The sequence below is a fragment of the Nanorana parkeri genome, unplaced genomic scaffold, assembly GCF_000935625.1.
Source record: "Nanorana parkeri isolate BGI_ZX_2015 unplaced genomic scaffold, ASM93562v1 scaffold460, whole genome shotgun sequence".
Taxonomy (NCBI): Eukaryota; Metazoa; Chordata; class Amphibia; order Anura; family Dicroglossidae; genus Nanorana; species Nanorana parkeri.
In genome coordinates, this window is record NW_017306728.1 from 490,920 (window position 1) to 508,847 (window position 17,928).

Consider the following 17,928-nt stretch of genomic DNA (forward strand, 5'->3'; position numbering starts at 1 on the left):
CCACCCCCCCACCCCCAATATTCAGACCAGTTGTATCATTAAATAGGAATTATAGCACAGTTTGTGTATGTTGTTGTTTAGTACTGCCATCACCCACACTGCTGTCCTAGGTGGTGGCCCACTAACACCACTGTGAATTACTAGGAATGTTATAGCACCTGAGGAAACAAATAAAGTAGTGCTAATTAACAAAAATATAACGGTGAAAGATGGACTTCTGTGAGCTGTGTTAGCTTTACTGCCTCACGGCACTGAGATTCGGAGTCAAAGCTTACCTAATTGCTTGGAGCTGATTTCTTCCTTTTTGTATGCCTGTGTGTTTCCGCCCGATGTTCCAGTTTCTTATCACTATCCACAAATGAGTAGGCTTCTAATCCTACTGGGTCTAGTGCGTGTCATTTTTTTTGTTGACCATGTAGAGACGTTAACTTGTAAGCTCCTACGTCAACGACAAAGCTTGCTTTTCAGTAGAATGTTTCTTCAAGTAGAGCAATGCTGCCTTGAGTACTGTAGGTGGGTAGCTAAGATCAGCCATTTGTAAGGAGCAGGCCAAGACTTGGGAACTTGGATAATTATTATTATATTTTTTTTTTAAAGGTGATTCTGTAGAACAGAGCAGATTGTGTGGAATTAATAGAGAAATATAGCCAAATCTTTTTTTGGCTTTAGTTCACTTTTGAATCACAGGAGTAGAAATATTAATGTACTCCTGTGACCCAAAGTCTGCATATTGCAGGCTACTGTCTTTATGTTGGCATCGCAGGGCCATGCTGCAGCCAAAAATTTTGTCTGGATCAGTCCAACTGCCTGATTGATAGCTGGCTCTGCCTCTCTAGAGCCGGAGCCAGCTGTACCCGTCCATTTCCTTGTCTGTCCATCCCGGAAGCACTGGAGGAACGGAGAAGGGAGGGTGCGAGGAGCGATGAATGACAGTCACTATTCTGCAGAGAGAAGACCATGAGCTGAGCGATCATCGCTTGGTATATACTGTAGGGTCGGGATGTGACAGCTGCAGTATCCCACACTGGGTCCAAATATTGGGAAGTGTATATTTTACTCTGCCAACACTTCTCCTTTAAAGTGCACTCTTGCCCACAACATTGACAGTACAGCATTTGAGTATTCTTAAAGCCCTTCTCTTGGCATAAAAAAAGGATCCTGTTTCTCACACCACCAACACCTAGTTAATCTGCCTTTTAAGAAAATAAAAATATATCTGCAGTGTCATTAATAATAATTTGAATGGGCTGCCTAATGCACCGAAACACACCAGAGAAAAGGTTCATGTAATATTTTTTGTATTGCAGTTTGCAAAGTGGTATCTATGAAAAAGGTATCCCCCCCAAAAAAAAATTCATAAACTTAGATTTATGCGATTAATATGAAATTAAGAATAATTATGTTTTCATAGACCGTGGAAGCTATGCCATGTGACCAATTTATTGTTGTGCTCTAAATCTACGAGACACTCGCACTGGCTTAAAGGACGTCTTAATGGGTACACCCAACTAGCCAGCCAGTAAACTTCATGAAGTGCTGGGCTCTCTGTTAAGCTGCCCATACACCTTACAACCATCACACGACTTTCGTTGTGCGATGGTTGTAAGGTGATTAAATTGTCATACGATCTGCCCATCTTGGACAGGCAGATCGTACTTGCGATCATCGCAAGCCCTCCCCGCTAAGGGGAGGGCTTGCGATGATTGCAGTGCTAAACGGGCACTGTGCACTTGCGATTTTCGGCAGGTTTTCCAGCGTGCTCGGAAGACGAAAGTCGTGTGACCTTACAGTAGAAGCAAAACAAATGGCAAACGCACTCATCAACTTGTTACCAGCTTTACAGCAAGGTGCACATGGAAGGGCCTTGCACAGTAAAACAGCAAAACGTTTTCCCAGCACACTCGCCAGCCAGCATGCAAAAAAACTTGTCTCACCGCTAAGGTTAAAAACAGAGGTTTAGTTACACGTCTTCTGCAGAAAATGTGAAAGCCGCACAGCCCCGTCAAGGCACCTCCTATATAGTGCGGTCCTAACTCTAAGCTATGAGAGTCTCCATCTTGGAGCACATAAGGCAAAATATTAAATTGGGTGCAGGTTTGGTATGAGGAAGCCCAACCTCCCTTAAAGGCACAGGTACATCACAACGGCAGCTGAGGCCCCCCATGCGTCACTGCACCAAATCAGTCAAGCAAAACAAATGGCAAACACACTCCTCAACTTGTTACCAGCTTTACAGCAAGGTGCACATGGAAGGGCCTTTACAGTAAAACAGCAAAACGTTTCCCAGCATACTCGCTAGCATGCAAAAGAACTTGTAGAAGCGGTCCCGCGCTGCCCATACACCTGCCAATTATCGTACGATTGCGGGATCACCCACGCTTCTCGTACGATAATCGTCAGGTGTATGGGCACCTTTAGAATGCCTGCATAATTTATAAAGGGAATGCCATGTGTGCACCCTGTAACAGACCTGTATTAGTAGAATTCAGTTTTTTTACAAGGTTTTTATATCAAATGTCAGCGTAAAAACTTTTAATCTTTTAGCACAATATTGAAGTTCAGGTAGAAAACCTATTCATCAACCTTCCTCTACTAAACGGCATGCATGCCGACCAATCAGCTGTTTACTGTGAGACTGGTCATTACCAAAGCTACCACTGCTTGAGGAGCTGCAATGCTTTTTAAGCTGCAGTGGTGCTGGTCTTCAGGAAGCTATTGAGAAGAAGTAGGTTTCTGAGGCTAGGCAATGAAAAGATGATATCCTCAGAGCTGTTTTACTGGCTGGATGACATGATAATCAGGAGTGCCCTGCCAGTTAGTCTCAATTCACAAACCTTTACTGCAAGGGTAACTAGATGTATTTTAGCCATGTGACTGTAGTTTTTAAATATCATTGGACTAAACTGAAAAGAACTGTCGCAAAAAAAAAAAAAGAAAGTATCCTTATCCTATTGTATTATTGAACTAAGCCTAGTGTGTATTCTTGTTTTTAAGTCTTGTGTGATTTGTGTGTTTTTTTCCCGATCTTTGCAGTAATCCAGTGTGAAACGTGGGCAGGAACATCCTGTTATCAAGACCAATCACTGCTGTTCTCTCTCCTTGTGCAGGGTGACTGGTCTTGTATCTGCCCCCTCCTGTAGATTTCTTCAGGCAGCCTGTAGTGGGTGGGGCCTTCTGATGAGTCCCTCCCACTGCTCTCTGCACAAGCTATGTGTAGCTCAGTGATGATGTCACTGCTATTTTTGGTGCACACAAAGTGAATTCATATCCTCTGTGCCTTTTTAAGGAATATTATTATTATACAGGATTTATATAGCGCCAAAAATTTGCGCAGCGCTTTACTATATAAGGAAGACATTACAATCACAGTACAAATCAAGACAAGATGGGTAAGGAGGGCCCTGCCCCTGAGGGCTTGCAATCTAAAAGAGAGGGGGAAGTGATACATTTAAATGAAAGTTGTTGTGCCAGGATTTTAACATTGTATTCGTGGAAGTGATTTTTTTTTTTTTTACCATTTGATATAAATTATTTTAACCTTGCCGTCCGCCCGTTGTAAAAAAACGGACGGACAGCACTGCTGCATTGGCGGGTTGCCGTCGCCAGACGGCATTTTTTTTCTGCTCACGCACGCCCTAGCGGGCACACACGGGCAGAAAAGACCCGACCAATGCAAACACCCGTTACCGGGTGTTTCACATATAGGCAATCAGCGGCTCCATAGCCCGCCGATCGTCTATATGTGCTCGTTCGCGTGTCCACAGGTGACAGGGGTCCTAGAGACCCCTAATGTCTCCATAAAGAGGACCTGTCAGTGTGCCTTTGCTATTATATAGGGGGATTGTTATCCCCCTATATAATAGCAATAACAATAAGTGCAAAAAAATAAAAGTAACATATAAAAAAGTAAAATAAAATAAGTCGCAAGTACAGCGTTGCATGACGGAATAAATGTCAGTCAAAGTACCGCAGCGCTGACTACTGAAAAACGGCCTGGATGGGAAGGGGGTTTAACACCGCGGATGTCAACTGGTTAAAAATCTGCCTCACCTTTAATATATTAGTTCTTCAAGAGAATGGGGGAGTCTGTGGTTGAATAGAAAGGCATGTCTAGGACTACCGACATTTAAAATATCAGTGCATCAATACTGACCGCATCACTGTTAGAGCCAAAGCTTAGCATTGAATTCAGTACAAGATGGGAAGTCAATATATGGACTGACAGCAAGAAGCGGACATGGAAGGGAAGATGGATGACTGACAGCTGCAGAGCTTAGGACAGCCCAGTGAATATTGGCAGTAGCGTCAATGTTGCATCAATTACAGGATAAATTAGTATTTTACTCATGTATTGTGTTTGAATGCAGCTGATAAGTGAAAGTTTCTTGTTGATCTGGGTTGTTTTTTGTTTTTGTTTTTTTTAACCAGTGGCAAACTCGTATAGTACAAAGGATAGGGATGTAACAATAGAGTTAATAGAAATGACTGGGCCTTAAGGGTGTGTGGGGACACAATTGTAAACCCCATTTTGCTATCTTTCTTTTTTATCTACAGCTGCTGTTTATCCTTCACACATTTCCCTGGGTCCCTTCCTTCTCTATGGTTGTCTCCGATCTTCTTTATATCATCTTACCTGATCTCCTCAGTGAAGACAGTGCTGTAGGTTCTAATGCATAACATCACTTCCAAGTGATCTATACTAAGTCCCTTTTTACTGGGTGGTCTGATCGGGTCCTCCTGTCAATTTTTCAGGCTGACCCAATTGGATGCCCAATGCTAGTCTATACACATTCGGGTCTAAACTGATGGGTGTCATTTTACACCCGGTTACCCCTGACTCCAGTCAGGTCCAGAAGAACAAGCGGAACAGAGTTCAGTTTCGCCAGGCCTGATCGAGCCGGATCGGGAGTAACCTGATGTAAATGGACACATGTCTGTTTTCAGCCGACTCCCCATAGAGCAACATGGGGTCAGGCTATTTCAGTTCTTTCCTCCACCACAAGATGGAAAAAAACTGGACAGATACAGATGTCACAGCATTGACATCCGATCTGTACCGCTCCTGATCAACCTGTGTGAAAGGGGCCTGAAAGATCACAGGCCGCTACTAATGAGAAGCAATAGAAATGGCTCAATGCCAAGTTCAACCTGTTCACCCAGCATTTTGCAATAGAGATATAAACAATTGAAATGTGCCTTTTAAGGGTGCGTGATGGCAGATGACATCTTGTTCAAGTCTACATCATCAATAAAAGGTCCCTTAGAGGGATTCAGTCTATAGATATTGTAGAAATAGTAAAAGAAACTAATGATGGAATACGATGTTTGACTTTATCAATATGCATTCTAACGCATTTTATTTTTCCTCCGGTATGTGGTTCTTGTTGTGGTAATATAGACCTATATAGCTGACCTTTGTCCCAAATGATGACTTGTGACAAAGCTGTCATTCTAAATGTCTCATTGTTCTGCTTGGCAGACTGCTTTCTGCAGGCTCTAATTAGTATGCGCTCGGCCTAGGTTGCGGCAGGGCTGCCGGATGCCTTGGGTCAGGTCTGCCTGTTCAGTTTTGCAAGACAGACCATTGTGTTTCATCGCATTTTATCATTAAACATGCCCGGGATGGCGCTCTGTACAGAGCCTGTCTGCTTCCCGCTCACATGCCCTAATCTCACAATGCATTGTCCTTCCCAGCTCTAAAAATAGCTCTTACAAGAAGAGGGGAGGATGTTGCATAATAAAGCACCTGTGTCATCTCTTTATAGCTATTCATAGGATCAAGTTTTTATTGTCTCTTGTGCTTGTGCTTATGGTATAATAGTAAAATTGCTCCATGCCATGAAACATTTCTAGCTTATGTCTGAAAGGGCTTCTGTTGATGGGTAAATCTAGCTTGCTTTTGTCTGCATTCTACTTGCATCTGACATCTTTCAGTGCATATTCACACCATTTGTGTTGGGCAGTGTTGGTTAGCGCAGGCCTGACGTGATAAGCAGAGAAGAATATCTGTTGAATATTTGTTGTCCCAAACTTAACACAATGGGGTATTGCACTTGAATGTCCTTCTTCCTTACAAGGATATCTGGTTTTCTTCTTAGTCATTAGTCACTGCGGTCCAGGTGAGTACTTCCCAGGCTTATTCTGGTAAGCACTTCAGGTCCAAAGCCACTGACATTGCCTCTACGCTTGCCTTGCCTCTGACAACTCGCGTAGTGAGTAGACCATTCCGGCCAAGCTCATGGAACTCCCTCATGTTTATTGGATGCCAAAATGTCCCTATTTCCCACCAGGTTTTCTGTGGAATTGGTTAGCACCGTGCGATAGAGCGCTGATGTCATTCCACTGGGTGGAGTTTTGTCTGCATGCATAATCCTCTCTTCCCCACCATACAGTCTCGAAGAAGTATCTGTCTGCTGCTGCTCCTGCTGCACAGAGCCATTTGGAATTTCGATCTGCTCCTTCTGTCCCGGAGTTGTGCTTTTAAAGCCCTTGTCAGGTCTTGTTGTCCTTATGGGGAGATTCCTTCACCAACTGTCATAGAGACACAAGTGACGGATAATCTCTCAAGTGAAGAAAGCTTACCTGTTAGACAGTTGTCACCAGAACAAGTGTCCTCACTAGAAAATCTCCTCACCGTCCTGTTCCACTGACATCTTTATTCCCTGGTCACAGATTGCACTCCATTTAGTAATGTCTTTGACTTTATTCAATATCATGCTTTTCCATTAAGCCAAAGTTCCTCTTTTAACATTTCAAAATATGGCAACACAAGCTATTTATTTTTCTGGTGATTATAGTATACCAATACTTTTTTTTTTCTGTGTTTTGTTCAGGGTCCATGGTGCCATTTTCTATGCGGATTCTCTATGCTGAGTTACGGCAGTACCTTGGATGCCCTCAAGAGACTCTTGACCGATTGCACAGCATGAAAACCATTTGTTTAAAGGTAGGTGTGACTTGGGACTCTACTTTTTATTAATCTTGCAATAGACCATAAAATGGTCAGAATCCTGTCCTGCCTAATAGTGGGCCTTCTATATAAAACTGTTCTAGGGAAGAGTGTTTTTATTGCTCATAATAGCTAAACACATTCTCCATTCCCCCTTAGGCTTTGTACATATGCACTTCATATTGTATAAGAGCAGTGTATACAGCATATGTGTAAAAAATAAGTCAAGGCAACTGGACTTGCTGTATTTTGTATCTTGATGGAAAGCTTATCAAATGCCTTGTAAAAAGCTTGCTGAGCACCCTGCTTTTATACCATCTAAAGCCCATGACCTGGATGAATGAGAACCTTCACCGACCACAGACAGAGTGTATACAGCATTCTTTTAAAAAACATTTCCAGACATTGTGGGAATGCTATCGGCACCTTTTTTTAAAGTACCCGTCAGCCACATTCTGGGAACAATAAAGAGTAATCATAATAGGGGGGGTGGCCCTCCTTCCTCTTCGTCCTTCTCCTCCTTCTTCCTCTATGTCCTTCTGCTTTCTCTAAGGCAGAACGCCAGGGCCCGGTCGCACTTGCGACCCTGGTAGTTCTGCCAGTGGCAGGATCTGTAATAATTGCAGGAAGTGAACCAGCAGAATTGCTGCTTTTCTGGAAATTAAAAGTTTGACTGCTTTAAGTAGGGTGAGGGTTTTGCACCTGGATTGGGCTTTAATGCTTTATTAATGAATACTTAGCTGCATTAATTTGATTAATTTGTGTCTTTTAGATCTGTCTAGAGTACAGCTTTAACCTCCCCAAACAAGCATCAAAAGGTGCTTTGAGGGCTTCAAGGAAGCTGTTCGAAGTTTACAGGAAAGCTTATCAAATGCCTTGTAAACGCTTGCTGAGCACCCTGCTCTTATACCATCTAAAACCCATATGTACATGGCCTTACTGTGCTAAAACATAAACAGAAAAATGTAGTTGTTATTGAAACAAGAACAGTTATAACTTCAGACACTTTAATAAATGATCCCCTGGTCCTTTTTGTTTCTGACTTCAACTCCTATATTTTTCATTTCGGCTTGTATAATTGCCTAAAATCTGCCCTAAATTGTATATTTATTGGTAATCCCATGCAAGTGCTGCCATACATTTCCTGGTTGTCAGTAGCATCACTCGCAGTTACAAGAAGGATAGAGGTACAGGACCCCAAGGACTACTGAATGGTTTACTTCTTAAATGTCCTCCATTTGATGGAGATTGTGTATAAAAATCGGAAGGGGGCAGATTACGATTACTGAAAACTGATGAGGCAAGCTGGACACTCTGCACATATGCTTGATTTATTTTCTTGTGTTCAAAACAAGTACACAGTTACACTTTAAGCAAACTGCACTTTAGGAAGGAAAATCCTAAATTTTATCGTTGTCACTACAGCAGGAGGTGTGGGGAAATCTTTCAATTGGAACACTTGTTCTGGTGATTAATTGCGTTAGAGGAAATTCCCCCTCTATTGTCTTTGTAACAGGAAGTGAAGGGAAAGTTCCGAAATGCGACAAAGACTGTGAGGGCTCATTAACATTAATTCTCTGAGCTTGAACAACGTAGTTCTCTGCAAGGGCACATAGAAAACTATTGTGAGATGGCCTGTAATGTTCTCAGGGCACTGGATCCTGCATGGAGCATTCACCTTGGCACATAGTGCAGTGTGTGGATATTTACACATCCTAATTTTTCCTACTCGTCGGTGCTACCTACATTTTGCTGTGTGCACACAACACTACCACTTTGTTGCCCTTTCATTTAGCTTGTCCACTACACCTTGGGTTTTCATCAAGGTGCTGGCACCTGATTTGCCTCTACTTTGGTCTCAAATCATCCCCATAGTTGGATACTTGGACAACCTTCTTCTTAGAGAGTAATCGTCGCAAAACGTATCATTCAGCATTTGTCTGATAGAAACCTTGCTGAGCAGTGGGTCCTGAATCTTCAGTAGTCCACACTGGAATCCCCTCATCGCTTGGAGTACCTGGGTTTAGTCTTGGACATGACCCTGTCCAGAGTCTTCCTTCCTCTACTCCCATCCTTGGACCTTACGGTCCAGGATTTGCCTGACCATTTGCCTTTGCATGAAGGTTGTCCACTTGTTGCTTGGGACAAACCGACAAACAGATTCAGTCACTGGACCTCCCTATTGGTCTGTCCAGCAAGACGATGCTTGCTCTGGTGTGGGGGATGTCCAGCCCAGCTGTGGAATTGGAGGAATCTTAACTCTTGATCAACAATTCGGTTGTCCCTTCAACACGGGACCCTTCCGTTACAGGGTCACCCACCAGGATTCAGTTAGACAACGCCACAGCGCCATGGTGATATGAACCATTAGGGGTGCAGCTGAAGTCGCACAGCCCAAAGAAAAGCAGACCTGATTCTGGCTTGTGTGGAACTTAATTTCCCAATCCTGATCGCCGTACACATTCCAGCCATGGAAAATTTGACATGCAGACTTAGTCATCAGTGTGGGGGGTGGGTTTGCCAGAAGTGAGCTGCCTGGCATACAGCTTCAAACTGTAAAAGTTTGTCGGGCTTTCACAGTGGATGCCTTGATCAGTTCAGCTTAATCTTTGCCTTGCTTCCCCTGAAAAGCCTACCTTGCCTCCATCACAGGGTCAAGATGGAGGGCATTCTGGTCCTCTTCATTAGGAATGCACCAAAATAAAACATTTTGTCAGTACATGTGCTGTGGTCTTGTCCTGAGCTACTGGACTATTAGAGGGGGGTGGTTGGGGTGGTCGTGGAGGTATCCGGTGGGTCCGTCCCTGTAGAGCCAGGGGTGTGTATCTTGGGTCTAGTTGTCATACCGGCTCCTTCTGTTGTGCCCCGTACCCTCCTTACTTACCTACTATTCTATGCTGGGAAGCTCCTCATTTTGAATTGGAGGAAGCCGGTGGCACCTACATTGGGGGCTTGGACGTCACTGATCAATGCTTCCTTACCATTCCATAAAGCAGCTTATGCTAGTAGAGGTTGTCATCGCCCAAATACTCAGTATCAGTATTGGTGCATTCCTAGTATCTACACTGTATTTTTTTTTTTATGGATGCATTAATGAATACAGAGCTGCATTAATTAGTGTCTGTTATATCTGTCTGGAGTTCATCTTGAAGTCCATAATCCAATTAAACAGGGAGGAGGCCCAATTGTATAAGGATTTCTGGGGTAGAAATGGCATAAAGCAGCAGATGATTTTAACACAAATGTTCCTCTTCCATTTTTGTGTTTACTTATTTATTCAGCATGTTATTCCAGACTTTTAAGCATTGTGGCGCTTTAAATACCGATTTTCTGTTCACAGCATGCTGCTGTTTTATTAGTATTTCTATTTTTTTCCAATTATGGTAGATTTTGGACAACCTGGAAAAAGGGTTTGCTGAAGATGGAAGCATGATCACTATGACAAACAGTAATAGGCAAGGTCAGTATATTTTAACTATCACTAGATGTATTTTCCATGTACATGTTTTTATTTTTATATTGTGCAATTATGTGACCTCCATGCACTATTATCTGGCTATACATACAGCAAGGAAGAAAAGCACATAGGTCATATGATCAGTGTTTAATGATTGTACTGGTTATACTGTATGAATTCTGTTAAAAGATACCCCAAGACAGCACTCAGTTGTGTAGCAGTTTATTAGCCAAATTTGATGTTTTAGTTTTTCTCTTATAATGATATAATGAGCATATGCTAGCAAATGTCATTCTAAGCATTTTTTGGAACTGAATCCATTGTTGGACGTACTATGCTGATGACTGGGAACCAGCAGTTAATTGCCAGAGAAACTCCAGTCCCGTTATACTGGTTTTCATTAATGCACAATACTTGTCTGCCACCTAGTGTACATAGGCTCCCCCTTTGCACCATATATGACGTGGAGGCATTGCCAAAACAACCACATTCCAGTTTCCTTTTTGCAGCAAGTGTTTGAAATCTGCGGGTGCACTCCAGCTAAACATATGCATTTTGTATACAAGATGATTTGAGGGGCGCAGCCACCCATCTGAGACGCTTTGATTTATTTAAACCCTGACATTTATCATTATTGGCAGCTGTATCCCCATGGTTCCCACATGTATTCTTTATATTCTGAGAGATCCTGAATCTAAAGCTGGCCATATATCTATATATTATCTGCAGATTTTCTATGGTCAGATGGAAAAAGTGCAACAGATTCCTCCATCTACTGTAAACTGTGTGGATGGAATCTCCCACTGGGCCAAGCTTCAGGATCTTGCTAGTCGGCCCCGCTGGCTCTCAAAATACCTGAACTATGCCTGCATCCAATCAGATTGTTCAGATATTTTGAGACCTTAACTATAAAAAAAATGTATCCTATTTGTGTATCACTCAGCTGTAGATCTTCAAATTATCTCTGAATTGGTGCTGACACCGTCCTTTCTTCTGGAGGGTGGCTACTTGGTCCCTGTGTGTTGCAAAGTAGCTATTACTCCTTGGCCTCACACCAGTCCTGGACAATAATTCCTTATGGATTAGGTACCTATGTGATTACATGTCAGTGATGCTGACATGTAATCACATAGGTACCTAATCCATAAGGAATTATTGTCCACTAGAAAGAACATGTGATGTCTCTGAACTGGCCTGGAGACTGCAGTTGAGGTATGGATGAATGCCATTTTTTTTTCAATTATTATTTATACGAGGGAAGGGGGAATCAAGAAAGCTAGAATTCCACTTTAAAGGAGAACTATGGTGTGAGTGAATTACACTCATCCTGATAGTTAGAGCCAATGTGAGATAGGCAGAGCCCACTGTCAATCAGGATTTCTACAGTATTGTCGGGATCTGTCCTGGCTGTGCTCTCAGCATATAGCGGGCAATAGCCCACTATATGCTGAGTAGGGTCACGGGAGAACATATACTAACATCCTCCTGTGACCCAAAAAAGAGAGCTATGGGGATAAAAAGGTTGCCTCATAGTTCTCTTTTAAAGATGTTATAAATACTAGTGTTTAAAAGTGGTGTCACTTTCCCTTTTAGTTGCTACGTTTACTTGGGTGCAAGCTTGGTTCATTTAGCCATACGTGGATTGAAAAGCTTGCACTCAACATTGATCACTTGAAATTTTCTTCTTAATAAAGACATACGTGTCTTATATTTTTGTAAAGTTTCTGTTCTTTGTTTGAAACTTAGCCATGGCCACTTTTATCATTAGCCCATTGGATATCTCTCCTGTCAAATAGATTGCTTTAGATTTATGTTTCTAGCTAGCTACTCAGACCGTTTAAGTTATTTTACACAATAACCTTAATGTTCCTTTTTTTTGTGATTAACTTTTTCTTACGGTCTCTCCAAATCCCATCTGAGCTGTTATTGCATCTACTCTTAGGTGGTTTCATAGATTACAAGAAGGTAAAAAATTAACCATTTATAATACGGCGTTGCGCCCCTGTGCCAGCACGTAATACAGGCGGACTGCTGGGACTGGAAAGGGCATGCAGAATGATAGATCTTAGAGCCAGCTACAATAACAGTCTCACCCGCTGAGAGTCACAAAATAGATTGGAAGTCATTTTGGAAGACTTGTGGATTCAGAAAATGAGTTCTGGGTCAGCCAAGTATGGAAGGTCAATAAATTCTCTAGGCAAGCATTCCCCTTGTAAACCAGAGGCTCAGCTCTGCTTCAAAATTGAAATCTACTGTGCATATATCTCCGATGCTCGGTAATAAATTATGAAGCATCCTTCCATCCGAGGTCCGGTTTGGCTACCCGTCACCTAAATCATGCCGCATAGTTCTTCCCTTAAGAACACAATAAAGTTTAAATGCCTGCTTGGGTGGGGGGGGTTGACCGTTTCCAAACATCTCCGCTAGCTAATTGGGAAAATTGGCTGCCGTGTGTTAGGGAACATTGGCCGGTTGGAAAGCTGCCTAAAAGATATTTTAATTTAAAGGTGATTTATGGAATGAAACATGAGCATTAGTGACTGGGCTGGGGTTTAAATCATACAGAGGCTCCGAACCCCATCTGCATACAAATGTAAAGAGGAGCAAAAAATAGCCTGAGCCAGAGAAAAGCATACATTGCTTTTGTGTGAGTACAGTACAGACTTTGCCTTGCCTGGAATTCATTAAGCTGTAAGAGATCCTGAACAAAATAAAAGTAGAACTTCTCCCGTGGCAGCTGTCAGTAATGAGACAAATCAACATTGTTAAGAGATTTAAAGGGCAACTCTAGGCAACCGTTTTAAACTGGTGAACTGTGAATGCTGTGCAGCAAACTACCATACATTTGTTACTGAAGACATATCATTAGAAATATAGGACCTGCCACTACAGAACTTCTGGACAAAGCTATTTGTCTGGCTGCCATTGACATCAGTGCTTTCTAAATCACTGACCTGGAGCAAACATGGAGCACGTGAAGTCAGAACGCCTGATCTCCATACTTCTTTCAGATAAGTGATGCAAAGTATTGAAGCAAGAGTGTCCGTATATTAAATAGGCAACTGGCATGTTTAAAAGAAGGTTAGCAATGGCAGTCTCCATACTTCTCTCACACCATACCTCTCTCACAAGTTTCCTTAAAGTAGAACTATGGCCTTTCATTTTTTTTTAAATGTGCCGCAGCACTTAAATATGAGTGCATCTGCACTTGGTTTTCTCCTAGTTCCCCTGCAAAGTCCCCAATATACCTGTTGAGCCTGCCAGTAAAATATCCACCTTTTGGCAGCCTCCCGTTATGATTTTGTTTTTATAAACATATATAAAGGGATACACCAATACCATTTTTTTCAAGTATAACAAGTATGTCATGTGACAGTTATTCTAAACTAATACAGACTACTGATATCAGGACAGTGGTGGAGCGCCAGAGCCAGGTCCCAGCTGCAACTTCTGCAACCCTGGGAGCTCTTGTGAAAATGCCAAGTATTGGCACTGGTATCTGAACATCACTAGTTTTTACCTATTTGGTAACTTTTTTATTTGTTTAAATGTTTTTGCATATATCTGCTAGCAGTAGATAAGCCGTAGATAAATGTAAAAAAAAACAAGACTTTAATGTCACTTTAAGGAGACATTAGGGGTCCATTAGGACCCCTATTGTCACCTCTGCACTCATCTGAATCTAATCAAGCATAGATCATGCTTGATCAGCTTCTTCCTTGGCCACAGCGGCTGGGGAATGACAGTACTGAAACATGAAATGACAAAAAGCTTGTCCCTTCTGGCTTTATTCAGCTCAGAGATGATCAGCAAATTGATGTACGTTGATTGTCCTCTGCCCTCCCTGCTGACACCTGCCATAGACATCCTTGGTGCCTAGGAGGGGCATTAGGGGTCGGGATACACGGTGCGTGGGGGGGGTATGGCTGTCACCGTCTGCAGGCTGTAATGATTAGACAGCTTCTAGTAAAGCAAAAAAACAAACCCTCTTTTCTTTCTGGCCACCCAAACTAAATTAGCTGCAAAAAAACAAGCACATGTGCATTCCTTTACTGTGCCATGCATTCTAAATTCATTGCTTTGCACTGCCCATTACTCTGAAGGAAACCCCAATGCACATGCACAGTAAGTCATAATGTTCCTGTGGTTTAGTGCACCAGCACAATATGAATTGCTGGTGTTTTGCAGGTGCATTTTTTCCATACATGGGGGTGCGTTAATGCACTGCAATAGCCTAAGTGGTCTCCATGTATAATTTCACAAATTTTTTTTTCTAATGTTTGCCGGTGTGAGCCTTTTCAAGAAAGAAGAGGTGGTGACTTTTCAGCAATGCGCGCCTGCCATATGCGTGGAGCTGGAAATTTGTGAAGTCTGAGGGATTGCTAGCGATACACGGGGCTTCAGACATGCTCTGCTATTCTTTCGTGGCACAGTGTAGCATAAAGCTCATTAGGAGCCTTGGTGAGTGTCTTCTGGTGAGACGGGGACACGGTGAAGGAGGGAGCAGCTGAGGGCAAAGGCTCTCAGACACATCACCGCACAGTTGGCTGCCTCAGAGCTGATGGCTGTGAAGCAGCTTTCCCGGCATATACGTTTGGACATTTCCAAACCCCCCCCCCATAGATTTAAAATCAATGCCGTTAGAACCCGCTCTCCCCTCTGTCAGACACACACTTAGGAATGCAATTGATTTTAGTAAGAAGCCGTTAATGATGTCATTTTTCTATTGTAGGTTATGAAATAATACCTGCTCTGGTTTGTCTTTGTCATTTCAATTTCCACCCTTTCCATCATGCCTGTTCAGCATTGGCGCTCTTCTCTAAATCACAATCACCCGTGTTTTTTAACCTGTTTGCAGGGCTCTAGTGGGGACACATGAGGGGGAAAAGAAACACATAAACATTGACTTCTTTAAAAAAAAGCATATGCCCCTTCAAAGAACCATTCATGACACAGAACGCTAGTGAATGTCTTCTGATCAATGAAGATAGCATTCTTGTTTCCGTCATATGTTGATGAGGCCTGTCCATCAGATTAGTCAATTAACATTTTTTTAAGGGCCCATTAACTCCACAACCTACATGCATTGTGGTGCGCTGCAGTGTTTTTTTAGCTGCATTTTTTAAAGGACACATTGCTTTTTCTTTTTTACATAACCTGCGTTGTAACACATTGAACTGCATTTAATTGCAGCATGTTCCATTTTTGGCCTAAACTCAGACCAAATGTGGGACTGCTTCAAGAACACATTACATATTGCAATTTCAAAGTGTATACCATTGGGTAACAAAAACAAAAGATCAAAGACTAAACCGATATGGCTAAATAAAACTGTAAAACTACATGTTAAGGCAAAGAGAATGGCATTTATAAAATATAAGATGGAAGGGACGGCATTGGCGATCATACAATCATGGGTATGCTGCTAGGGAAGTCGGAAATAGAAAAAGATTTGAGGGTCATTGTAGACCACAAACTGAAACTGTTTGAGATTAACTCCATTACAAAGACTAGATGCCACCACCTAAAGTTGGTGGAGAAAAAATTCCAGCACAATGGGCGAAGAGGGTTCTTTACAGTAAGAGCGGTTAAGGTCTGGAACTCACTGCCATCGGCAGTGATTTCAGCCAAGAGTGTAGATTTGTTCAAGAAACGTTTGGACAATTTCTTGAGGGACCGTAATATCCAGGGATACCAGTATCCCTAAGAATGAGATGATGCTTGGACTTGATGGACGTATGTCTTTATTCAACCCCTAATACTATAACTATGTAACCAGTGCAGACCAACATAGTAATTTGGTGTGAACGACGACACTTAAAAACAAGGCAGTTTGTCTTGTACATATGTTAGGGCTGCTTTGAGCCCAACACCAGTTGGTGTGAATGGGCCCTTAGTTGGCAGGAAATGACTAGGGGGGATTTGTCAAACCTGGAACAGACAGAATCTTGAGCAGTTGCACATAGCAACCCATAGGCTTCTCTCTTTTAGCTTGCTCTTTTAAAGGAGAGCTATGGGATGAGTGATTTTCACTCAACCTCCTAGTTCGAGCCGACCTGTGACAATGAAACAGTCACAGGTCGGCTCTATAGATCGTGAAGTGAGCGAACGCATACCGTTGCTCGCTCACTTGCCGATCATCTCCCTGCAGAGACAGGTGACTGTCAGTCACGGCTCCCCGCAGGGATACCCTCCCCTCTCCGATCCTCCAGCGATGACTGGAGGAACAGACGGTGGAATGGCTGGGCACAGCTGGCTCTGCCTCTAGATAGGCAGAGCCCGCTGTCACTCACGCAGCTGGGTGGATCTCGACAGCATTGTCGGGATCCGCCCCGGTTGTGCCGATCTCGGTATATAGTGAGCAAGAGCTCGCTATATACTGAGCTTTGGGTCACGGGAAGACGTTTGAATATGTCCTTCCGTGACCCTTAAGAGAACTATGGGATAAAAAGGTTACCCCATAGTTCTCTTTTTAAAGCTTTGAAAATGAAAGTCAGAAGCTGATTGGTTGTTATGGACCACCGCTCCAGATTCTGTCTGCTTTGGTTTTGATACATTGCCCTAATTGCATCTTACAACTCTGTTGGGCAAGAGATCGTTCTGGGTGTAAACATGATATCTACAGTTTTTCGATACCCCTTGATGATTTTATTATTGCAAAACCTTATTTGAAACTGTCTGATGCTTGGCATACACATGGCAGTTTTTGGAAGCTTTTGGTCTGCTTTTGACTGAAAAGTGCAATTGATTTGAATAACCCTCGGCAATCAGCCCATGGTTTTTATTGTTTCCCCCTTTTGAGAGACCGAAATATCAAAACAGAGGTAGAAATCGATCAAAAATGCCTTTCAACAAGCATTGCTCCTGGTTTTCAATTTCCACTGCCATTTCAATAATTTTGCTGTTCAAAACTGGGAAACACATCACACTGTGGGTGGCAGATGGCTGTGGACCATTCAGTTCCATATGATTTTTTTCTGTTTTTTTTTATTTTTCAATTGCAAGTTTATGGAAAGCTTTCCAAAAATGACACGTTTATGGCCGACATTAAAGTAAGACTATTTCAAAGAGCCATATTTATGTCTTAAATAAGCCCATATTGACCCACAGCAACCAATCAAAAGCAAATGCTTTCTTCTTCAATTGCCAGCCAGTGTCAATGGGGTGCTACAGTTAGGTACAGGTACAAGAGGTTGGTTCTTATGAAAGGCAGAAGCAGAAATAGGCTTGTCACAGTGCCTTCAGTGCTACAGGGCACTATTTTAATAATAAAGGTCTGGTATAAAAAAAATGTGCTCCATGAGTTTCATGAACCTGCAGGAGTCTAGAGCTATGACAGAACTGCAGCATAATTTAAGATTTTCAGGACTCCCTGCAGCTTATAAGGTTACGTTCACTGACAACAATTTCTGCAGAGTTTGTGATCAGCATTGGCTTACCAGCAGTGATTATATGTCATGCAGTAGTGCTGCCAACAAAGTGCCCAGGTAATAGGTCTCCAATCAATTGTGAGGGGGGGGGG

General features: G+C 42.5%; 1 protein-coding gene across 1 annotated transcript in view; it reads left to right on the forward strand.

The window, feature by feature from the left end:
* TRAPPC12 (trafficking protein particle complex 12) overlaps positions 1-17,928 on the forward strand; it is a gene marked incomplete at its 5' end in the record, with an annotated part of 102,482 nt that overhangs the window by 37,588 nt on the left and 46,966 nt on the right. The window contains 2 exons of the mRNA XM_018560499.1: positions 6,834-6,946; positions 10,337-10,409. Coding sequence (XP_018416001.1) covers positions 6,834-6,946; positions 10,337-10,409 — 186 coding nt within the window. The remainder of the gene's footprint in view (positions 1-6,833; positions 6,947-10,336; positions 10,410-17,928) is intronic.